Source organism: Mizuhopecten yessoensis, unplaced genomic scaffold (genome assembly GCF_002113885.1).
Source record: "Mizuhopecten yessoensis strain PY_sf001 unplaced genomic scaffold, ASM211388v2 scaffold8605, whole genome shotgun sequence".
Lineage (NCBI taxonomy): Eukaryota > Metazoa > Mollusca > Bivalvia > Pectinida > Pectinidae > Mizuhopecten > Mizuhopecten yessoensis.
Window position 1 is genome coordinate 233,598 of NW_018407631.1, and position 27,540 is coordinate 261,137.

Below are 27,540 nucleotides of genomic sequence, written 5' to 3' on the forward strand. Positions count from 1 at the left end.
ATCAATGTTACTACTCTTACCCAAAACATCCACAAACAAATCAATGTAAATACTCTTACCAAAAACATCCACAAACTAATCAATGTTACAACTCTTACCCAAAACATCCACAAACAAATCAATGTAAATACTCTTACCCAACACACCCACAAACTAATCAATGTAAATATTCTTACCCAAAACATCCACAAACTAATCAATATTACTACTCTTACCCAAAACACATCCTAAAGCTGATCATTGTTACTACTCTTACCCAAAACATCCACAAACAAATCAATGTAAATCCTCTTACCAAAAACATCCACAAACTAATCAATATTACTAGTCGTACCCAAAACATCCACAAACTAATAGATGTAAATACTCTTACCCAAAACACATCCTAAAGCTGATCATTGTTACTACTCTTACCCAAAACATCCACAAACTAATCAATGTTACTACCCTTACCCAAAACACATCCTAAAGCTGATCATTGTTACTACTCTTACCCAAAACACCCACAAACTAATCAATGTAAATACTCTTACCCAAAACACATCCCAAAGCTGATCAAAGTTACTACCCTTACCCACAATACATTTCCTAATCTGATCAGTGTTACTTTTTCCAAAAACATTTCCTAGGCTTTTCAATGTTACAATGTCCAAAATACATATCCACAAGCATTTCCTAGGCTGTTCAATAATACTATATCCACAATACATTTCCTAGCCTGTTCAATGTTACTATATCCACAAAAATGTCCTAGACTGTTCAATGTTACTATATCCACAAACATTTCCTAGGCTGTTCAATGTTATGTTACTATATATCCACAAACATTTCCTAGGCTGTTCAATGTTACTATATCCAGAAACATTTCCTAGGCTTTTCAATGTTACAATGTCCAAAATACATATCCACAAGCATTTCCTAGGTTGCTTAATGTTACTATATCCACAATACATTTCCTAGCCTGTTCAATGTTACTTCCCCAACGGACATTGCCTATACTGTTCAATATTATGTTACTATATCCATAAAAATTTCCTAGGCTGTTAAATGACACTATATCCACAAACATTTTCTAGGCTGTTCACTATTATGTTACTATATCCATAAACATTTCCTAGGCTGTTCAATGTTACTATATCCATAAACATTTCCTAGGCTGTTCAATGACACTATATCCACAAACATTTCCTAGGCTGTTCAATGTTACTACCCCAACGGACATTGCCTAGGCTGTTCAATATTATGTTACTATATCAACAAACATTTCCTAGGCTGTTCAATGATACTATATCCACAAATATTTCTTAGGCTGTGCAATGTTATTACCCCAACGGACATTGCCTATACTGTTCAATATTATGTTACTATATCCACAAACATTTCCTAGGCTGTTCAATGTTACTATATCCATAAACATTTCCTAGGCTGTTCAATGACACTATATCCACAAATATTTCTTAGGCTGTTCAATGTTACTACCCCAACGGACATTGCCTAGACTGTTCAATATTATGTTACTATATCCACAAACATTTCCAAGGCTGTTCAATGTTACAATATCCACAAACATTTCCTAGACTGTTCAATGTTACTATATCCACAAACATTTCCTAGGCTGTTCAATGTTATGTTACTATATATCCACAAACATTTCCTAGGCTGTTCAATGTTACTATATCCACGGACATTTCTTAGGCTGTTCAATGTTAACATAACTATTTAAAACTGCTGTTAAACAACCAAATCCTGTGGTTGATTACATCTTGAACAATTTTCAGTAGTTTTTTGGGGAGAAATTCAGTGTACATACATTGTACATGTACATATCATGTAAAAAATAAGAAGAAGAAAAGATGAATAGAGAACCAAGACAACGTTAACTGGGATATGTAACAGTCACGTTAGTTCAAGGTTTACATCTCTCCTTACAAACACTTAACATATGTTTTGTCAAAAAGTACAATTTCATAATCCTCATATATGGAAAGCATTGCAACCTAAAAAATAGGTTAGAATTACTAGCAATCTTTTCTGTGGATACATGAATTAATCAGTAGTATATAGCATTAATATGTGTGTGTGAGAAAATTTCCAACATGAATTCGTTTAAATGATTTATAAGCTCAATAAATAAAACCTACATTATATATACATCATCTTTTATACAAAACAACAATTCAATCGCGATATGAGGAGTGCTGGTCCCCGTTTCTGTGTGAACCACTTAATTACACAACAGCTTTATCATTTATCACGACCACAACATTTTAAAACGTGTTTTGTGTTAGCTCTTTAATGTGTCCGTTACACCTGGACAATCTTCTCATGCAAAGAAACACATTTCATGCTTCGGTGAAAACTAACACTTTCTATTATTAGGTATAATATTTAAAAAGATTTCGGACAGTGACGTGAATTAATATAATGTTTATTTTTACTTCTCCCATGCTTGACATCACTTTCTTAAAATATAAATCTTCTTATTGTGTTTCAAAATAGAAATTGTCAAGGAGCATGAAAAACTTTCAAACTATTTATGCACTGGAGTTTTTTTTGTGTTACTGCACACAGCCCTCCAAAAGCCATTAGCACCTATAAAAGGAATGACAGCATTTCCTTCCCGTCACTTGGTCGTTCATGTTTACCAAAACTCAACCCTGTTGACAATTCTGCAAAGACATGTGGACATTTAAGATTCGAAATGAATCTCCAATCAGTGAGTAAATATACACACCAAGACACAATCTTACCCCCAGAACTTTAAATCCTCACATTGAACTGCAGCATACGAATAATCAATTTAAACCCAAGTGTTTTTTTCTAGAAATAAGCTATTATAAAAATGTTGTCCCGCTGTCAATTCAAAATGACCTTAGTATAATGGAGGAGAAGTATTTGTGAAGGAAATAAGAGGTGTTGGTGTGTGTGTTATCAGGGCCTCGATGATATTTGACACTTCAGGCCTAGCTTTAGGGATTTCTAAGTTTACTTTTCCCAAGAATTTGGACAGATCTATTACAAAGGACAGCGCTCTCTGCTCCTTGGCCTTATAGACGGTGTTAATGGCTGATCTGGAAGGTCTTTCTTTGTATTTCTGCTTAGTTTTTATCTAAGTCTTCGTTTCTGTGTAATGGGGCTGAGAAGTGCCTGGGCAGTGAGGCTTTAGTAGGTTTTTATGATTGCAGATGCCCAGTACATGATTGTCAACAGACGTGCACAAATGGCTGTGTCATTTTGATGGATCATGCATCATAAAAGGCATCAGATCCTTCATCAGAATTTAATTGCTACAAGTCTCAGGACCCTAAAACAATCTGCGATATAATTGAAAACCGCTCATTTGGAACCACTGCCTGTCAGTCCTAATGTCTCGTACCTATTTCAATCACGGACACACAATTGGGAGTCTACACTGTTCTATCACCAACATAAGAATGTTTACATTAATAATATGTCATGCATTTCCTCATTCCAATGTGTCTGTTATTGTTATATCTGCAAGTAACTTTCTGATATCACATATATTAGTGGCCTACTGATATCACATATATTAGTGGCCTACTGATATCACATATATTAGTGGCCTACTGATATTATATCTATTAGTGACCTACTGATATTATATATATTGGTGACCTACTGATATTATATATATTGGTGACCTACTGATATTATATATATTAGTGACCTACAGATATTATATATATTGGTGACCTAGTGATATTAAATGTATTAGTGAACTACAAATATTATATATATTAGTGACCTACAGATATTATATATATTAGTGAACTACTAATATCATATATATTGGTGACCTACAGATATTATATATATTAGTGAACTACTAATATCATATATATTGGTGACCTACAGATATTATATATATTGGTGCCCTACTGATATATATATATTAGTGACCTACTGATATATATAAGTGGCCTACTGATATCACATATATTAGTGGCCTACTGATATCACATATATTAGTGGCCTACTGATATTATATCTATTAGTGACCTACTGATATTATATATATTGGTGAGCTACTGATACTATATATATTAGTGACCTACAGAAAGTATATATATTAGTGACCTACTGATATTATATATATTAGTTACCTACAGATATTATATATATTAGTGACCTACTAATATAATATATATTGGTGACCTACAGATATTATATATATTAGTGAACTACTAATATCATATATATTGGTGACCTACAGATATTATATATATTAGTGACCTAAAGATATTATATATATTGGTGACCTACTGATACTATATATATTAGTGACCTACAGAAAGTATATATATTAGTGACCTACTGATATTATATATATGAGTGAACTACAGATATTATATATATTAGTGACCTACTAATATAATATATATTGGTGACCTACAGATATTATATATATTGGTTACCTACAGATATAATATATATTGGTGACCTACTGATATTATATATATTAGTGATCTACAGATATTATATATATTGGTGACCTACTGATACTATATAAATTAGTGACCTACAGATAGTATATATATTAGTGACCTACAGATATTATATATATTGGTTACCTACAGATATTATATATATTAGTGACCTAAAGATATTATATATATTGGTGACCTACTGATATATATATATTGGTGACCTACAGATATTATATATATTGGTGACCTACTGATACTATATAAATTAGTGACCTACAGATAGTATATATATTAGTGACCTACTGATATTATATATATTAGTGCCCTACAGATATTATATATATTAGTGACCTACAGATATAATATATATTGGTGACCTACTGATATTATATATATAGGTGACCTACTGATATTATATATATTAGTGACCTACTAATATAATATATATTGGTGACCTACAGATATTATATATATTAGTGACCTCCTGATATTTTATATATTAGTGACCTACAGATATTATATATATTGGTGACCTAGTGATATTAAATGTATTAGTGAACTACAAATATTATATATATTAGTGCCCTACAGATATTATATATATTAGTGACCTACAGATATTATATATATTGGTGACTTACTGATATATATATATTAGTGACCTACTGATATATATATATTGGTGACCTACAGATATTATATATATTAGTGAACTACTAATATCATATATATTGGTGACCTACAGATATTATATATATTAGTGACCTACAGATATATATATTGGTGACCTACTGATATTATATATATTAGTGACTTACAGATATTATATATATTAGTGACCTACTGATATCATATATATTGGTGACCTACAGATATTATATATATTAGTGAACTACTAATATCATATATATTGGTGACCTACAGATATTATATATATTGGTTACCTACAGATATTATATATATTAGTGACCTAAAGATATTATATATATTGGTGACCTACTGATATTATATATATAGGTGACCTACTGATATTATATATATTAGTGATCTACAGATATTATATATATTGGTGACCTACTGATACTATATATATTAGTGACCTACAGATAGTATATATATTAGTGACCTACTGATATTATATATATTGGTGACATGAAATTATATATATTAGTGACCTACAGACATAATATGTATTAGTGACCTACAGATAGTATATATATTAGTGACCTACAGATATTATATATATAAGTGACCTACTGATATTATATATATTAGTGACCTACTGATATATATATATTAGTGACCTACTGATATTATATATATGAGTGACCTACAGATATTATATATATTAGTGAACTACTAATATCATATATATTGGTGACCTACAGATATTATATATATTGGTTACCTACAGATATTATATATATTAGTGACCTACTGATATCATATATATTGGTGACCTACAGATATTATATATATTAGTGACCTACTGATATATATAAGTGGCCTACTGATATCACATATATTAGTGGCCTACTGATATTATATCTATTAGTGACCTACTGATATTATATATATTGGTGACCTACTGATACTATATATATTAGTGACCTACAGATAGTATATATATTAGTGACCTACTGATATTATATATATTAGTGACCTACAGATATTATATATATTAGTGACCTACTGATATTATATATATTAGTGACCTACAGATATTATATATATTAGTGACGACCTCCTGCACCTGATTCCTATTAATATTACTGATATTATTATATCTGTAAATAATTTACTGATGGAGTTGGTACTTTTACAAGAAACTGATTGGTCACCACAAAAATTAATAAAAATGTTTTCACAATTTTCTGACCATGAGGAGATCTAAAAGAAACTGTAGCAGTGTTTCATGATGGTTAAAACATGTCCGTCTGGTTCCTGACAGATGTCACGATGTATCAGCTGACCAATGCACTCCAGGATTGTATCATATTTACGGTTTATTTATCAACATGTCTGCCACAAGGTAACACTACCTACACATAACATGTACAGCACCTCCTCCTCCAGCTTTATAACACTAAAACACATGTACAGTTCAAACCTTATCATTTATATAGGGTTTTTACACTTATATTAAAAGACTCATGAGAAATGATGAGGGAAGAACATTTTAAATTTCTTTTTCCTTTTCATCAAACAACAGTGTAAAAACACAATCCTCCTCCAAGCCCTTAGGAACTATTTGTAGTTAAAAGGTATTCAATCTTCTTTATCATTTTCCTTTCATAAAGAATTTAACAAAATCAAAATTTTAGCTGGAAACTAATTTTTCATCAAACTCTCAGCTGTTTGCGGCCCCAAAACTTAAAATGAAAAACAATTTGAGACTTTTCCTAGGAGAAGTAGGAAAGAAATTTAAGACAGCATCAAACATAACTGAGATTGTCCGTGGATGACAAGGAACTTATTGTACCCCGTTCTAAATGTGGAATGTTAGACAGAACTAGACACAATTCTCATTGCTCAGGGATGAAAGGGGACTCGTTTTAGGAGTGGCATTATATAGACAGAACCAGGCACAACTTTATATCACCAGGAGATGATGGGAAACCCTCTGTAACCAGTTCTAACTGACTGGATCAACTTGTTTAATTATAGAACACAATCATGTGACCTATAAAATAACCTTTGTAATGAGGAGCCCCAAGATCTCAAATATTACTCTCTAAATGAAATTACCAACATGTGTGTTCAAACTTTATGTAAAAATAAAACACTAGGCATATGCAATTAATTATCTGGTTTTACTACAGTCTAAATGGGCACGGGCTGCTGCAACAGCTTAGCTTGTTATCTTGTTTTATTCCTCATCATTTAGGCTACAACCAAAAGCTATCCAAAAGTCTCAGGACTTCCACTACCTATTATCCAAACTTAATGAAATATTATAAAAGCATCTAGATTTTTTCTTTGGAAGAGATAAAATACAGAGTACAAAAATCCTTTACCAATTCCTTCTAACTGTTTCCCCATTCTTGAGAATGGAACACTCTGCCTCATTGAACTGGATAAGTTCATTAATAGTTTGAGAGTGAACAAATTAATAGAATAAGATCCCTTTTGTTTGACACATGCCAACAGGGTTTGCCCTACGATGTAATATAAATATTTGTTGTAATAAATTCTGCTTGTCTCCGGTTCGTGTAAATGTGGCTATGTAGTGTTATGAGTCAGCAGGGGATGTGGTGTGTTAGGATTAAGTACTACCTGTATAATCTAACGATAAAAGGAACCAATTAACAATGCTACCTCAGCCTCCGTAACCAATGGATTAAGCAATTATGTTAGGATGGAATTCATAAAGTTGTATGTACATTAATTAATTGAAGGAAGCAAATTTAACAAAATGAGTCACCTTTTCTATCCTTTATTTAAAAGTAATAGATCTATTCAAGACTGAAAACAGATTGATAATGATAATTCCTGATGCCAGATACATCTCTGTCCATATTTTCCTGTACATCCTTTGTTATCATGGAGAAATATGATGCCAGTAGCTGTCAGCATGGTCAAACAAAACATAATGAGTTTTTAGACAAAAAATGTCCACTAAATGTCAATTATGCTAAAATAAGTTCCTCCAACATTGTGTCCACTACTGTTTTTACACCTCTCTTGAGTGGTCATCTCCATCAGATGTGTTTTTATTGGTCAGTGTGTGACAGATATTGAGATATATGAACCTGGTCAAGCCCCTATTCTGGTAGTGGACATCACTAATCTGACCGGTCATTATTAGACTGTAAATGAAAGTGTCAGAGGAATACATAAATTTGGAGAGCTCCTGATTGGACATCCCAGTGAACATGACTGGTCAACAGGATAATATTTACTGAACCTGATCACAATAGCAGCAGTCATCCTTGATCACTGGACCAGTAGTCATTCAGGAACAGAGGTAAATTGACATAGGTCACTAGAACCACTAGGGAGGTAGAAGTGACCACAAGTCAAGATGACCCCTGTATACTTAGCACACACAACAGACCTGGTCACCCTGACATGGCCAGTACTTTTATTTTACTTTAATGCTGTATTTGTCTTCAATCTCAATGACCTTTGGTCAGTCATGCCACAGATACTCAGACCATGTCAACATACACATTTGGTGTGTGGCCAGTCAAGTATGTGTGTTGATCATGTGTTTGGCCATGGGTCTGTCTGACGTCTTGCCATGAGTCGGTCGTATGTTCTGCAATGGTTGGTTGTATGCCTTGCCATGGGTCTGGCGTACATCTTGCAATGGGTCTGTCGTATGTCTTGCAATGGGTCTGTCGTACGTCTTGCAATGGGTCTGTCGTACGTCTTGCCATGGATCCGTCGTGTGTCCCGTCATGAGACAGACTCCTGTCTGGCATGGTGGTTGTGACTGTGGCTCGTGTCTGTCTTGCGACATGTTCTTATGAACCCTGGTGTCTGTATGGGAGAGGCACTGGTAGTGATCTATTGTGACAGGTATTGGTGTATTTATATACACAGGCAGACTGTCACACCTCCCTATTATCAAACAATACCTCATGTACACAACTCTTTTCTCACAGCCGACAGACAGAGGAAAAATATACCTATACAAAGTCATTTATCATCAAAAGGTTCTGTGTTATTGTAGAAGAAATATAGGTTTGCTTTACACTTTCACTGGGCTTATACTTCTGACTTCAGGTGTTGATATAGAGGGGTTTCTGTGCTGTAGGATCCCCAGCCTACTGGTCTTCTTTCCAAACCATGTACTAAGCCCAGATTGTGCTGGTAAATTTATTTTTCTGTAAAAATTACCTTGCTTTGTGTTTAAAGTCTTACATGATTATATATCACATGCAAGAAAGCATTCCTTCAGACAGATAACTCAATTCAGTTGTTGAAGTTTGAAGAACTGGAATATTTGATTCGTAAGTCTGTTCTGAAATTCTGCAAATTACAGAAACTTCTTACAGCACAGTGAGAGAAAAGCGAAAACACCAAAAAACTCTGAATGGAATTTCATCCATGTTCTATGTATAAAGTACAATCTGTGTGTAAGCCATTTTGTGGATAATTGCGCATCAGGATGCAAAAAAAATAGAATTAGGTGTACGAGGATGTGTGCAATGGTAGTAAACAGTGTTATTTTGTGTACCAAAGCACCAGGGTCATATCCCACATTACAGCCACGTCTTGGGATTGCGCCAGTATCCTGGGAATTTTCACCAAAATGTGTTCTTCCTCATTCAATGTATTGCGGCAAATTGTTTTGTTTTTTTCTACATCCAAAGACTATACACATACTGAATTAAAAACATCTAAGTCTTAAACCAATTAATGTGTATTCCTAAAAAATATTCATGGTGTGCTTAGACTATTTTGCAATTATTTAACATCTTGTTAATTGGTTTTATGAGTCCTCCTGGCTTCATCGTTGCTGCATGACTGACCAATTATCATTATCTAGATTACTTAATTGATTATAACACAATCATGTTACTCTCACAAACCCATCAGTGACAGCCATTAACACCCAGCCACATGTACAGTCCCTCTATAGACAGACCAGTTGTTCTAAACGATCTCTTAGCTACACTATATACTGTCTCCAATTCTGATTTTTCACAAAACTTTTCCCAGACTTTTGCTGATGAACTGCTTCCTTATATCTGCAGATATACATCCTGTATCTTACCCCTGTATCCTTGTATATTCTTACCAAACCTCTGTATCTCATATCCCAACCCTGTATCCCATACCTACCTACAGTATTTATCATATCTGTCCCATGTATATCATACCTATACCCACAGTATTTATCATATCTGTCCCATGTATATCATACCTATACCCACAGTATTTATCATATCTGTCCCATGTATATCATACCCATACCCACAGTATTTATCATATCTGTCCCATGTATATCATACCCATATACCCACAGTATTTATCATATCTGTCCTGTGTATATCATACCTATACCCACAGTATTTATCATATCTGTCCCATGTATATCATACCCATATACCCACAGTATTTATCATATCTGTCCCATGTATATCATACCTATACCCACAGTATTTATCATATCTGTCCCATGTATATCATACCTATACCCACAGTATTTATCATATCTGTCCCATGTATATCATACCCATATACCCACAGTATTTATCATATCTGTCCCATGTATATCATACCTATACCCACAGTATTTATCATATCTGTCCCATGTATATCATACCCATATACCCACAGTATTTATCATATCTGTCCCATGTATATCATACCTATACCCACAGTATTTATCATATCTGTCCCATGTATATCATACCTATACCCACAGTATTTATCATATCTGTCCCATGTATATCATACCCATATACCCACAGTATTTATCATATCTGTCCCATGTATATCATACCTATACCCACAGTATTTATCATATCTGTCCCATGTATATCATACCTATACCCACAGTATTTATCATATCTGTCCTGTGTGTGGATACCTCCTTATCCCTGTATCTGGTGTTTTTAATTGGACACCTGTAAACCCACACCCTAAACCCCAGTGATATAACATACTGACTACTGTGAACTGTAAATCATCAGCACTATAATTGTAGTAAAGTCCTGTTGTGTATCTGTCCTCCCATCTCTTACACACTAAACACTGGTGATGGAGCCAGCAGCTGGGGACAGATCTGGTGAAAACACAAGATTTATGTCACTCTATACTTCATCACAACACATGTTGTTCATCAATTAAAAGGAGACAAACAAATCTATGTTCAGTAGAGATAGAATCTGTGACTGTGGTATCTCTTGTGTGTATCACTGGGCCAACAGACGTTGTTTACAAATTTGTAATTCTGTAAAACAACATCTACACTTTGTGCTGCAGTTATATATTTTCATTATTTAGGGAATGTATTTCTGTCAAAATGAAGAGGTTACGTTGTTAACATACAGTAATCTTTAGAGTTATGTTACCTACAATGTAGTTCAACAATTTCTTAGACAAATTTTACCTGGCTAAATTAAAGTAATCTCAAGACAATGGTCAATTCTTTAGACAAAATCTAGACAATAATCTAGACAAAGGTTACATCAATGGGGCTTGTTGGGTAAGCAGACAAACCAATATGTCTATTTTTTAAATGTAATATTTCAGAGGTTAAGTCTGACAGACCTGCATGCATATAGTTATACAGGCCATGATAGTCTTTGCAAAGGCTCCCCAGAAAGCAGTATAAAATCCCTATTTCACAATGAATAGCTCTGGTCCAATGGATGCCACTGTTTTGAACTTAATGGACAAAAGTGACCCTGGTTAAAAAGACAGCTAGGTTACCAACTCAAATTAGTTAATAAAAAGTCTTGATCCCCACAATCTAGACAAAGGCTACCTGGTTAAATAAGACTAATTGACATAAAATCAAAGGTTACCTATAATGCTACAATTAAATTAGGCTAAAGTCTAGTCAGAGGTTACCCGATAATTAGGTTACCCGATGAAATATACTAATTCTCTAAAAAAAAGAAGGTTACCTGGTTATGTAAATTTGACTGATTTCTAGATAAAGCTTATAACCTGTTAGACTGATACAAAATCTAGTGACCTTGAGGAATTTGTAAGGTATACACAGACAAGTTCATCAAAGTCAGTTTGATGAAGAATCTGCTGATAGACAGTCTATTATCACACACTGGCAGCCTATTTTCCCATGCCTTGTGTATGCTCCCTACTCTGATCATCAAAGTCGTGTGACAGTGCTTCCTACGGGGCAGGTGAGAGGGCGCGATCAGACGAGGGCACATGCTGGGTGGTTTACACCTGCACATGAGAGTAAGCACTGTAGTACAGTCTCCAACAGTCTCTGCATCATCTGCCTTAAAAAATCCTAATTCGTACCTTTAGCAATTAGATGTTATCAGTAAAGGCAAGCGTCTGCGGCTTACTGGAGCCGATACCTTCATCATCGTCATTCCCAATACAACACACCCTGGTAACAAATCTACAATACTTTTATCATATCTTTTACATAAAAACGTTTATTGGTATATGTGTAACCTCAAAGAGTCGAGTGCACACCTCAACGCTTCTCCACAGACTATCTGATAGTGTTACACAAACATGGCTACATCACTTGACAGTGACACCAACATGTTTTTTCTGTCAGAACCTGACAATAATTAATTTTTAAGTATATCCTTGAGAAATTAAACTACCAGGATATAGTCATGTAATGTGATGTAACCATTATAAATATAACCACAGCTTGACTTACTGTAAAACATCACAATCAAACGGTTTATTTATACACCTGAACAAAAGTTGGATTAGATGTCCACAGAATTATGGTAAACCCTCACCAAACCTAGTCAGTCACCCAAATAGGCAAACACCATTGTCAGATGCCTTAAAGTCATAGTCTAACGCTTACATGACATTATCACATGCCCACAAAACGTTGTCAGAATACCCTCATGACCTTGTCCATTGCTTACAAGATAGTCTTTAATGCTCGATGGATATTATCGGCTGGCTTGAAACATTGTCAAACACACGAAAAAATAATATAGATATATTTAATGTTTTATTTTGAGGATGAAGATATCAAGAGGCCCATGGGCCTTAACGGTCACCTAATATATTTATACAGGGAGTTGATTTTGTTTTTAACACAAACAGAAATATTATTCAAAGTGAAAAAAAACCAATAAAACCACCTTATTCAATATCTAGCATACAGATTTAAGACTAAAAAGTATTTGAAACTAGCACCTCTGATTCTTAAAACAAGGAAAATGAAGAAATTTTAGCACACTGACTTCTTTGGGCCCCACCCTACAGCCCTTGGGGCTAAGTATCAAACTGTCAACTCAGGGTTATAATTCCAATCAAGTTATTAACATGTAATATTCAAAGTATCATTTGTCATTATAAACCATAATAAATTTTGCCCCCTCCTTCCCCAGGGGGTAAACGTGAGACCCTAGGGTCATAAACCTTAAGACCCTTCCATCTATGAAGAGTGTTTGATTCTACCATATCTGGGTCTTTGAGAAGAATATTTTTGAAATTTCAGTCAATTTAACCCTTTTTGGCCCCACCCATTCTCCCCGGGGGGGTCAGTCAGGGCTCATATGTACATTCCATCAAACTGCTTTCTAATACTGATAATGCTAACCCTAATTGAATTACTTGCAATGGAAATTAAACAAATGTTAGGCCACTATTTTTGTTGACCTTTGGCCATGGAAGGTTTCTGCAAAATTTCATTGAAATTGGTTCAGGGGTTTTGGAGAAGAAGTCGAAAATGTAAATTGTTTAAGGACGCACGCCGGACGCCGGACGATGGACGCCGGACGACGCTTGACAAAAGGCGATCGCAATAGGTCACTTGAGACTTTGTCTCAGGTGACCTAAAGATGAGAATTTAAAGGAACCTACGCAGGAATCAGACTTCAAAATGTAATATGTACATCTCTAAAGAGGGAGACAGAAGAATCAGATTTCACAATGTCATACATATCTAAATAGGAAAAATACGAATCATTACCTGCTTATTGCCTGACTAATAAAGCTAACATAGCACAGCACAAAACACATTGTACTTATAACATAGCATAGCACAAAACACCTTGTATCTATAGCTAACATACCACTGCACAAAACACCTTGTACTTATAACATAGCATAGCACAAAACACCTTGTACTTATAACAAAGCACAGCACAAAACACCTTGTACTTATAACATACCACAGCACAAAACACCTTGTATCTATAGCTAACATACCACTGCACAAAACACCTTGCACTTATAGCTAACATACCACTGCACAAAACACCTTGTACTTATAACATAGCACAGCACAAAACACCTTGTACTTATAACATAGCACAGCACAAAACACCGTGTACTTATAACATAGCACAGCACCAAACACCTTGTACTTATAACATACCACAGCACAAAACACCTTATACTTATAACATAGCACAGCACCAAACACCTTGTACTTATAGCTAACATACCACTTCACAACACACCCTGTACTTATAACATAGCACAGCACCAAACACCTTGTACTTATAGCTAACGTACCACTTCACAAAACACCTTGTACTTATAACATACCACAGCACAAAACACCTTGTACTTATAGCTAACATACCACAACACAGAACATGTTGATCTTACAAATAACGTAACAGTAAGCATAAAACACTTACTGCAACACAAAATAATGTGTAAACCAACAATGTTGGCCATTTTATCAGAAAGAGAAAATGTATAAAAGCCTTGAAATGGAGGAAGTTTGATTGACATTATATATACCTATAGATAGGACTGACATCAGGCAATTTGCCCAAGTGTGTAAGCATCTAATCCACCTATCTCTCTCTGACTTCAAAGAGGATAGCACATCCTACAGAGGCAGTGGTTTACTACCTGGAGTCTGTGTTGTTACTATAATCATGTGGGCCCTGATCTGCCCTTCTTGTCTACATGTGTATCTAACAAATCACACACTGTATCAGATACACTTGTTGATCTTTACAATTCGGTAAAACCCCAGGAACAATGCAGTGAGCATGCTGTGTCTGGGATAGGAAACCTGTGAGGAACTCAAGATATTTGTTAGGAATTCAAAAGGATGGATAAAGGTGCATGTACACAAACAACAAAATTCTTATTACACAGACAACTAGCCATAAAACTGAATCCTTATTACACTGACAACTAGCCATTAAACTTATAACACAGACAACTAGCCATTAAACTTATTACACAGACAACTAGCCATTAAGATTATTACAGACAACAAGCAATTAAACTTATTGCACAGACAACTAGCCATTAACCTTATAACAGACATCTAGCCATTAAACTTATTAAAAACAACTAGCCATTAAACTTATTAAAAACAACTAGCCATTAAACTTATTAAAGAAAACTAGCCATTCAACTTAATACAGACAACTACCCATTAAACTTATTACAGAAAACTAGCCATAAAACTGAATTCTTATTACACTGACACCTAGCCATTAAACTTAAAACACAGACACCTAGCCATTAAACTTATAACACAGACAACGAGCCATTAAACTTATTACACACAACTAGCCATAAAACTGAATCCTTATTACACAGACAACTAGCCATTAAACTTATTACAGACAACTAGCCATAAAACTGAATCCTTATTACACTGACAACTAGCCATTAAACTTATAACACAGACAACTAGCCATTAAACTTATTACAGACAACTAGCCATTAAACTTAATACAGACAACTAGCCATTAAGTTTATTACAGACAACAAGCAATTAAACTTATTACACAGACAACTAGCCATTAAACTTATTACACAGACAACTAGCCATTAAACTAAATCCTTATTACACAGACAACTAGCCATTAAACTTATTACACAGACAACTAGCCATTAAAATCATTACACATACAACTAGCCATTAAACTTATTACACAGACAACTAGCCATTAAAATCATTACACATACAACTAGCCATTAAACTTATTACACAGACAACTAGCCATTAAAATGATTGCACAGACAACTAGCCATTAAACCTATTACACAGACAACTAGCCATTAAACTTATTACACAGACAACTAGCCATTAACCTAATCCTTATTACACAGACAACTAGCCATTAAACCGAATCCAACATTTTTATGATAACCTTGTAACACTAGTCATTAAACTTAAACATTTTATAATAACTTTGTTATAACCTAGCACAGCACCTAGTCATTAAACATAATGAAACATTTCTTATACACAGGTATTGGTAACTGATTAACATATTACCTCTGTACACAGGTAATGGATAAACTTCTGATTATTGTTTACAGATAAGACATGACCTCTGACCTCTGTTAACAGGTACTAGATATGATCTTTAATCTTTGTATGCAGGTAATAGATTTACCTCTATCTTGATTCAATCACAGGTAAGAGATGACCTGTGACCTCTGTAGGTACTAGGTAGGTGATGGATATACTATTATCTTTGACTACAGGTAAGAGATGACCTGTGACCTCTGTAGGTACTAGGTAGGTGATGGATATACTATTATCTTTGACCACAGGTAAGAGATGACCTGTGACCTCTGTAGGTACTAGGTAGGTGATGGATATATTATTATCTTTGACCACAGCTAAAAGATGACCTGAGACCTCTGTAGGCAGGTAATAGATATACTTCTATCTTCGATCACAGGTAAGAGATGACTTCTGACCTTTGTAGCCAGGAAATAGATACACTTCTATCTTTGATTACAGATAGGAGCTGACCTCTAACCTTTGTACATGGATAACAGATATAACCTTTAACCTTTCAGACAAACAAGGACAGGAAGGCTGGTGACTAACCGTTCCATACTTTTATATACAGCCATAGACCAATCTTTCCTTGGCCATAAGTCACTCTTACATGATTCATCGTTTATATAACATTCATATAAAACTCATAATTCTACATAATCTGTGTCACTTTCTCCCATTATATCTCCCTTACAGATCGTAAACAACAAGCTTTAACATACAGTCAACATACAGTCAAAGTGCAAAGGTTGCATGTCTAACAGACGGGAGGGGCTGAGAAACTATGTAGAAGTTGTACATGGACTCTTGTATTAAAGTAATTAGGGAGTATCTAGTCCCCTTTCCTGCTTTCTGAGGTATCCCCCTCCAGATCAGGGGTGGGAGGGAAGGGGGGAGTGTGGACAGTTGTATAGATAACAGTTGACAAAGCGTTGACAGTGGCCTAATTCTGGGCATAAACAGGCTGCTATCACCCACTCCATCATGCTTAAGTACCCGAGGACTCCTGGGGACCCATACAGCCCCGCACATCAATCACAGCATATCATACAATGATCATGTGATAATAGCACCTTGTAAGGTATCTCCATGGATCCCCAGGAGCTTCAGGAAAGACTTCAAAAGTTATTAAGTTTCACAATATGTTGTTGACAAAATACTAGATTATCCTCTGATGAGATGCATAAACATAATTGATAGCTGGACACATGTGAGAAAGTTTGGTACTGACAGATGAAACACACACCCTAGGAACAGGAACAGATTTTAATTCTAAATTTGTCTTTAGTTTCGATATAGCCAATCACAAATAAAGTCATGAAAAGTGATGTCATACATGGTTGGCTGATCAACAAAATAAGTCTAAGATTGTTTCCTGGGGCTGTGGTGTGAAAAATGAGGCTCCAGCTTCCAAAAAAATAATAAAACAATATATATGTCTATTACATGTAGGTTGTTACTGATATATTTTTTATTGAATCATTATCAATAATTAAGATTTCAATGCATTTATGCACATCCTTGTAATGACCTTGAACTGCAACTAACAGAGACTATGGATTTCCTTCCAAACAGTCTTAAAACAAATCTATGGAAATCTAACTCTAAATCTTTCTGAATAATCAATATACCTTCAATGTCTCAGTTGCAAATGTACCGAACCGAGATGATAAGAGAAAGAAACACCTGCGCTGTGATTGGTCGAATGAGAAGGAGTAGTGAGAGAATACTGGAGATGGTAAAATAACATCCAGGCAGGGGGTGGGGTCAATGGGTGCAATGTGGAAAAAGTGATGAGAAACTGTATTAATTGGCAGTAGTCTGGCCAGATAAGGAATCCTGGACTCCCCAGGCTCATCAACCAACATCTATCATCCCCTAAACAAATTACTTACTGCATTTGTGGGAGGCCGTTTTCACACACATCCAAAGAAATGCTAACACAGAACTAGTAAGCTTCTAATTTTAACAGCAATATGACAAAGATAAGAAGGAGACCAGTGACACATTACCAAGTAATGATGAGGGGGGGTCCCGCAATGCAGGGGGGCAGTCACTGACTGCTACATCAACCAAGCAGCCAAAACTGAACCGAAATTTAAAACACTTATCTCTCACCAATTTTTTCCCCTACAGATTTTGAATTACAATAAAAAAGAGGTGATATGTTGACTACACCTCTCAGCTGTGGGATAAGGAGTGTGGGGGAGGGGATGATGGAGATAGTTGACCACAGAGTCACTGACAAGACCCAGGGGAGCTTCAGACAACTCTTACCCTGTGGCAGCTAAAAGCTTGGCATTCTCTTATCAATGTTTCTTCTTCTGCTCTTGGTACACACTATGTCTTACTTTTACTTTCATGAAGAGTTGTTGTCTTAGCCGTAAGAAGTCTTTAGATGCTATTAGGTTTTGAATCCTTGGCAAGATAGCACCCATTTTAATTTTTTCCAACAGCAATTTTTTCACATAAATGATTTATGAGTGTACTTTGATCTTATCTGTCCATTCTGCACCAAGTAGTATCAAAATGAAGAGGCTAATGAAACTGTATTATTTACATCACATTAAGTCTCCAGGGCTATCTCACTGACATTACTATAGATCTTCTTCTAGAAATCTTACCAATCTTGTCTTTAAAGTAATGGTATCTCAGTTTAATGCTTAGTATAAAAATCTGTAAAACATTCTGGAAAAGTTTTCTTTTCAATTCAAATAATGGATATTATATAAGCACATCTATATTTAAGTATTATGTAAGTTAGATACGTATATCCTAAGTTACCTTTACCCTGGTAACATGTAAGACACCTGTACCTTAAAAGTGGTATACTTTAAGTAAGATACCTATACCGTGGTAAATATATAGAGGTAATATGTAAGCTAGATACCTGTACCTTAAAATTATGTAAATTAGATACCTTTATCCTGGTATCATATTAGCTACCTGTACCCTGGTATTATGTAAATTAGATACCTGTACCCTGGTATCATATTAGCTACCTGTACCCTGGTATAAGTAATACTTAGATACCTGTTTATCTGGTATTTATAACTTAAGCCCTTACAAAGCTGTGTGTATCTCCTTACAACTCTATCAACTCCAGGGTTCTTTCAGATACCCAGTATCTAATCTTCTGTCATTTTATCATCAGTGTTAGTTTTTATACACAAAACATATAAATCATCTATTTTTATATCATAAAAACATTTTCTCCTTCACATGCAAAGGGCAAGTCTGGTCCAGCAGTTAAGATTAGCCAGCTGTCCACCGCCACATATCTGTGGCTAAAAGCCTCCCGGAGCTTCCTCATAGTACTGCTCCCGAGGCTGGCATCTTTTAGAGACATGGTAATGGATATGATAAACCTCCTTGGATTTTAAAATAGTATGATAATCCTACAAATTGCTCCTTCTGAGGAACAGGTTATGCACGGCACAAATACCAGCATATTGTATAGATGTGTGGCCTTATTCCCATGATAGGCACCATATCAACCTATCTAGGAAATCCAATATTTTACTGACACATGGCTCGGCTGGGTAGATGTTCGGGGAGGGAACCTGAGCGGATTGCCTGTAATAATATGGACTTGTCACATAATCTGTCAGCCTTAAAGCCTCTAGTGTTACATCATGACTCAGAAGTGACTTAATAATGACAGGTTTCTACACACCATTACAACATCCAACCAGCGGCCAAGCTACCGTCCTATATGGCCAACCAATCACACAAGATTCCTTCACAAGAGGTGTGCGGGAGAGGCGTGACAATGCCATTATCAGCTCATAAAAAGATTTGCATTGCTGTCAATGATGGTTCCACAAAATCTTGAATTTCTCTGGAAAATCCTGTAAAAAATGTTCTTCCATCATTTTTTAGGGCTAAAACACTTTTTCAGAAATTTTCTGAAATTTTGATTTCATTACATCTAAATGGATTACCACCTGTTTCTTGTCCTTCCTGATGTTTGTGATATACATGGAAACTCTTTATCACAATGTTTTCTTTCTTCACAATAAACTGTTAAACATGAAATATACATTTCCTTTCAATCTGACCCTCAGACCCCCCCCCCCCCCCCCCCCCCCNTCACTATACACCTCTCTCCAGGGTGAAATGATGATTCAGCAGAAACTGATCAATGACAATATCAATATGACATTTTATTTTTTATCAATGTACAATACCATCAAGTCTCCATGTGATATTATAGTGTACTACAGATACAGTCAGCCTGGTGAGTAGACACACAACCATGATGGGAAGATCCTACCCTGATACCAACTAAACTAGATGTCTACAAGACATTCTCCGGGGAATTAAATCCAAATTGTTCACAGATTTTCTCATGAAATGTCATTATTCTTGGTGTAGAAGGTCGAGAAATAAGTAATCTATCGGTAACCATTATATTCTCTGTCTTGATTTACAGACAAGCTGAAGTCCAACATGGAGACTCTTAGACATGGAATACCTACTGACGTGGCTGTCTGCTACCCTTGTCTGTGAGGTGATTATGGCGAGAATGTCAGGCTTGGCCAGAAAACCAATACAAATTCCTATTGTAAGACAAACTAATTTCAGTCTAACATACATGTATTGAAAGACGATGCATATACAGGTTAGTAAATGTGATATATACTCGAACCACAACTAGTAACAAATTCCCACAGTGACTGCCATCAGCGGCAAGTCTGTTCCATCTCCTGTCCTTGCATCGTTACACCAAAATGTGTGTTAATCATATGCTTTGAAAAAAATATATAATTGGGCAAGAACACTGAAAACCAGAATAGTTTCAAGAGGCCCAATGGGAACTTCAGTAGCATTTACATGAGTTCACTAGCCTCAAATGCTTTACATATATTGTACCAAATTTTAAGGCTATCACTGCATCCGTTCTAAAGGAGGAGCAGAAAATATAGTCAAAACCTTATACAGCATCTTGTGTAGAGAGCTATGGAGCTAATCACTGTAAATGTCTCAGCCAATCAGAAGCCAGGATGGCCATTTTGGATTTTTGGATTGACACGAAGAGTAACAACTCTTGGTCAGGACTTCATCAGGTACATTTGTATCCAATTTGGAGTTTATTGCTTCAGAGATTCTGAAGAAGTAAGACATGTACAATTGTTAACGCCTAAACGGCAATCACAACTACAGACAAACACAAAAAGTATTATAGCTTACATGGTCAGACCAGTACGTGAGCTAACAATATTTTGAATGGTTCAACACAACAAGTTTCGGTCTAAAACACTCTGAAGCCTAATTGGATGACAAGATAGCTACCTATAACACTGATATATACATTATGTATATATACAAAATCTTAACACATGTAATCTGAAGATCTCTTTGAGGAATAGCCTAATGTAAACTAGGGGGAGCCTGACGAGACCCAGGGTGGAGGGAAGCTTGTGGACCTGTGATAGGGGCCTGGAGAGGGGGAACTAGTGGGCCTCATTATGATTGGGGCCCAAGTTACATGTATCTTGGTCTAGTTTCAGAGATATTGGCAACATCTCTGGGAACACACCTTGTGGAAGACAAGTGCACAGATAAGCAATGCAGTGTGGCATTTCTCAAGACTGGCAAAACCAAACACTAGGTAGCATTTGTGTATATAGGGGCCAGTATAGGATGTACATAAGTGTGTAACACAGCCAACCTCTCGGTGACAAGGGGCCAACAGAAATCACACAAGCTTGGGCTCTTACAGGTTTTTATCAAAGACGCAAATATCCAATTTATGATAGTTTTGTTTATACAACTGGTTTTTCGGTGAGTGATATCTATAATGGGTAGTGTTAATTGATACAGATGTCTGTGTGCAGCTCTCTAAATAGGATAATACACCCTCTTATCCAAGACAGCGCTACAAAACATGCACTTATCTCATCAAACATACAACAATGGACAAATAGCATGTCACATCCCTCACAGAAATAATCTCATTGACAAGTTAGAGATAAAATCTTATAAAGGTACCAGGGTCTCTTTGAATATTTAAAAAAAGGTAAGGTAAACAGGTATCTTGATCAGGTTGTCCAGGTGAAACAAATACCTTGATCAGGTTGTACAGGTGAAACTAATACCTTGATCAGGTTGTACATTTAAAACTAGTATTAAAAGCAGGTTGTACAGGTAAAACTAATATCTAGATCAATGTATACAGGTAAAACTGACATCTAGATCAACTTATACAGGTAAAACTGATATCTAGATCAACTTATAAAGGTAAAACTGATATTTAGATCGACTTATACAGGTAAAACTTATATCTAGATCAACTTATACAGGTAAAACTGATATCCAGATCAACTTATACAGGTAAAACTGATATCTAGATCAACTTATACAGGTAAAACTGATATCTATATAACAATGGATAGAATAATCTAAATAACACCTTAACATCCCGCAGACTCTCCTAACATCCCGCAGACTCTCCATGTGTAACAGGTCCATGTTTTCTCACTGATAAACAGGAAAATAACATGTGTCATATGGAACATTTCAATGTATTCTCATAGATAAATATGACAAAGCTATCACCACAGTGTACTCCAAACAATGGAACAATCGATAAAATTGACTTAGCTTCAACCTGGTGTGGCACGCCTTGCAAATGTCAAAACAGGAAATATATACATTCAACAATTCAATATAGAACACACAATAACAGGAAGGCACAATATTAAACAACAAGTTAATTTCCGAATGGCCAATTAATAACTCAGTAGTGGCATTCAGGAATGACATCAGAAAGAGGAGTACAGTGGGTCATATAATGACAACCTGTCTATTGTAGATACTTCCTAAATTAATTTAACCTGCCTAGACAGACTCCCTCAGATCATGACAACCTGTCCATCATAGACACTTCTAAATTAACTTCCCTAGACAGACTCCCTGATCATGACAACCTGTCTAGTGTAGACATTTCCTAAATTAACCTTCCTAGACATTTATTCTGACCCCCTTGATCATGACATCTTTTTCATATTTCGTTGTAATTCTACGATGTCATCAAAGATCATATTAAAGGAGTTTAAAAATATATACCAAATAACAGAGTTTTCATTGGATACCATATTTGACTGCAAATAAGAACCCACTCGCAAATAAGCCCCCTCCCTACTTTTGGTCAATCTCTTTCACTAGGGGCGGGTGCTTATTTGCAGATAAATACGGTAAAATGATTTCTTTACAGTTCTCAGAACTTAACTTTCTACATGTTTTCTACCTTTGTTATCACTATGTAAACCCCACAGTGCAGTAACATTACCAATACAAATCCAACTAAAACACTTCCCATCCTTCATCTGTAGCATGGTATTTCAACCAAATGCTGTAGGGATACATAGCAGTGAAGATTTCGTACAGCAGCTGAGGAGCCTGCACCCAATCCCACTGTTCCAGACAAACCAAGCCAATCACTTCAATGTACACAAATGATTAAGGTATTACTGACTAAATACTGCACTACAAATGAGGCAGTCTGGATGGTGAAATTTCAAATGAATACCGTTATTACCTCAATTATTCTACAAAGGCGAAGAAAGGCTGGGCCACACTGCTCCAACATCGGTCATTACCGCACACAAATCACTACCCTATCTGTCTATGTCCAAAGGACAAGTCCTCACCACCTAATCACATTGCTCCATGTTTTTTTATAGTTAGATAATTTACTTCCTAGCTATAAAGAGTTTGAGTATTTAGACATGCTTGTATCCTCTCAATGCTTGTGTAGACAGCCATTAAAGGCTCTTACAGCTTATGTACACAGAACTTTCGGTAACATACCACAAAAAAAAATATGTTTTCATTATTTTGACGGTATGGTCCCATAAGATTTTATCAGCAAACTTATGTGTAATCTTTTTTACATCTGGTCTTATTTGGAGTTATTTAATATTTTTGAAATATAGGTTTCTTTCATGTGAATTTCATTCTCCAGACAACAAATGAGATTCTAATTTCTCCAGAATTTTTGTAGTTATTTTGTTTTAGATGATTAAAGAGACAAAATACGGTGACAGGACTTTATTTCATTCTTTTTAAATATGCTGGTAGTGAAAGAGTGAGCATGATGTGTTGATCGGAGACTTCAAATTGGTATGCTGCACACTTTCCATTGAAGAGGATTATCTGTCACTCTCATCCAATATCTTTGTCTGTGATTTGCTTGTATTAGCATAAGTCCTCCCCTGCTGATGTTACAGTAGTGGTGAGGCATCGTGGGTAAAAACGTATTAATTACAGCCTGCATGATCCAGGCTTTAGTGAAATTCATCTTCACCAGTTTTTCCCCTGGGTATGGGATAACTAATAAAACTAATTATAACGACCAACATGTTTGTATACCAGAGGGACTCAAAATTGATGTTCATGTAATCACTGTTGACAACAGTTCTCCAAATTTACGCAAGCAAAACCGTTTGTGAGTACACTACGGTGCCAGAGAAGCAGTATAGTGATCTATCCGATAGCTAGAGGCAGAAAATCCTGCTCCGACTTCGGGGTGAGTAAGCTCTTAAGCCCCAGCTAATACACTACTGCCTTCCACATTACAATGATTGCACCAAAATCTATTAAACATAATTGTACATTAATTACAAGTGATTTTGTCATTCTAAGAAACTTTACTGCCTTAGTTTTAAGTTTGTTACATGAAGCTCTTCAAACCATATTATACTATTTTTTATGTCTTCAGAATTAGGACTGCTTGGAAGCTAATTTAACGAGATCTGATTAGAGTAATACCCTCTCTGAAAGAAATCATTTGTATTTTGTGATTCATATTAAAAAAGAAACATTTGTCAAGATTTAACCTATGTGAACTTACAGTATACAGGTGTACGTTTAACTTTGTCTTGGTATACATGTTATTTTCTTATCAAGAAGTCTGCTGTGCCATGTGATGGCCATCTAAGAGAAAACACAATACAGAAATGATTTCCACATACTAACCAGCACAATGACTCCTATACCTAGGAGCCAAAACAATGAAAGAGTGATGCCCACCTGCAGGGAACCAGTTCAATAAAGAAGCGATGCCCACCAGCACAACAATGCAGCAATGCCCACCTGCAGTGAGCCAGCACAACAAAAGAGCGATGCCCACCTGCGTGAGCCAGCACAACAAAAGAGCGATGCCCTCCTGCAGTGAGCCAGCACAACAAAAGAGCGATGCCCACCTGCAGGGAGCAAGCACAACAAAAGAGCGATGCCCACCTGCAGGGAGCAAGCACAATAAAGGAGTGATGCCTACCTGCAGGGGGCCAGCACAACAAAGGAGTGATGCTCAACTGCAGGGAGCCAGCACAACAAAGGAGTGATGCTCAACTGCAGGGAGCCAGCACAACAAAGGAGTGATGCCCACCTGCGTGAGCCAGCACAACAAAAAAGCGATGCCCACTTGTGTGAGCCAACACAACAAAAGAGCGATGCCCACCTGCATGAGCCAGCACAACAATGGAGCGATGCCCACCTGCAGTGAGCCAGCACAACAAAAGAGCGATGCCCACCTGCGTGAGGCAGCACAACAAAAGAGCGATGCCCTCCTGCAGTGAGCCAGCACAACAAAAGAGCGATGCCCTCCTGCAGTGAGCCAGCACAACAAAAGAGCGATGCCCTCCTGCAGTGAGCCAGCACAACAAAAGAGCGATGCCCAGCTGCGTGAGGCAGCACAACAAAAGAGCGATGCCCTCCTGCAGTGAGCCAGCACAACAAAAGAGCGATGCCCACCTGCGTGAGGCAGCACAACAAAAGAGCGATGCCCTCCTGCAGTGAGCCAGCACAACAAAAGAGCGATGCCCCCCTGCAGGGAGCCAGCACAACAAAAGAGCGATGCCCACCTGCAGGGAGCAAGCACAATAAAGGAGTGATGCCTACCTGCAGGGGGCCAGCACAACAAAGGAGAGATGCTCAACTGCAGGGAGCCAGCACAACAAAGGAGGGATGCTCAACTGCAGGGAGCCAGCACAACAAAGGAGTGATGCCCACCTGAAGGGAGCAAGCACAACAAAGGAGTGATGCCCACCTGAAGGGAGCAAGCACAACAAAGGAGAAATGCCCACCTGCAGGGGGCAAGCACAACAAAGGAGTGATGCCCACCTGCAGTGAACCAGCACAACAAAGGAGTGATGCCCACCTGCAGGGAACCAGCACAACAAAGGAGTGATGCCCACCTGCAGTGAACCAGCACAACAAAGGAGTGATGCCCACCTGCAGTGAACCAGCACAACAAAGGAGTGATGCCCACCTGCAGTGAACCAGCACAACAAAGGAGTGATGCCCACCTGCAGGGAGCAAGCACAACAAAGGAGAAATGCCCACCTGCAGGGAGCCAGCACATCAAAGGAGTGATGCCCACCTGAAGGGAGCCAGCACAACAAAGGAGGGATGCCCACCTGCAGGGAGCCAGCACAACAAAAGAGCGATGCCCACCTGCAGGGAGCCAGCACAACAAAGGAGAAATGCCCACCTGCAGGGAGCCAGCACAACAAAGGAGTGATGCCCACCTGAAGGGAGCCAGCACAACAAAGGAGTGATGCCCACCTGCAGGGAACCAGCACAACAAAGGAGTGATGCCCACCTGCAGGGAGCCAGCACAACAAAGGAGAAATGCCCACCTGCAGGGGGCAAGCACAACAAAGGAGTGATGCCCACCTGCAGGGAGTAAGCACAATAAAAGAATCTTGCCCATCTAAGAGCCAACACAATATAGGAAATTACAAAAATACCAGACAAAATCAAGAAGATTAATGAAAAACAAGAGGCCCAATGGGCCTGCATCGCTCACCTGGTTTTAAACTCACACTTGTAATCTTAAAAGTGATCTAAAATAAAGCTACAGGCAAAATATCAGTTTTTATGATTAAAATTCGTTCAAAAGACCCTGTTAGTTTTTTTTTAAAACATTTCACCCCTGCGATTGAAAGTCGAACAAAGTCATTATGTTGAACACATTGTATAGCCTTTCATCTCAGGATGCAACTTGCAAAGTATAAACATCCTGGGACCCATGGTTATTCATAAGAGGTTGTTTAAAGATTTTAAACAAATTTGACCCCTGTGACCTTGAATATAAGTCAAAGTCATTCACTTTAACAAACATAGTAGTCCTTGATCCCAGCATATGCTACTAACTAAATATCAACATCCTGAGCCTTTTGG

General features: G+C 36.7%; 1 protein-coding gene across 3 annotated transcripts in view; it reads right to left on the bottom strand.

Moving 5' to 3' along the window:
• Positions 1-27,540, bottom strand: part of LOC110456266 (protein jagged-1b-like) — a 148,699-nt gene that overhangs the window by 85,375 nt on the left and 35,784 nt on the right. The window contains exon 1 of one of the 3 annotated variants that reach the window (XM_021506885.1): positions 23,894-23,973. The exons of the other annotated variants lie outside the window; for them this stretch is intronic. Coding sequence (XP_021362560.1) covers positions 23,894-23,944 — 51 coding nt within the window. The 5' untranslated portion in view covers positions 23,945-23,973. Of the gene's footprint in view, positions 1-23,893; positions 23,974-27,540 lie in introns of those variants that run through there. 3 annotated transcript variants of the gene reach the window in all.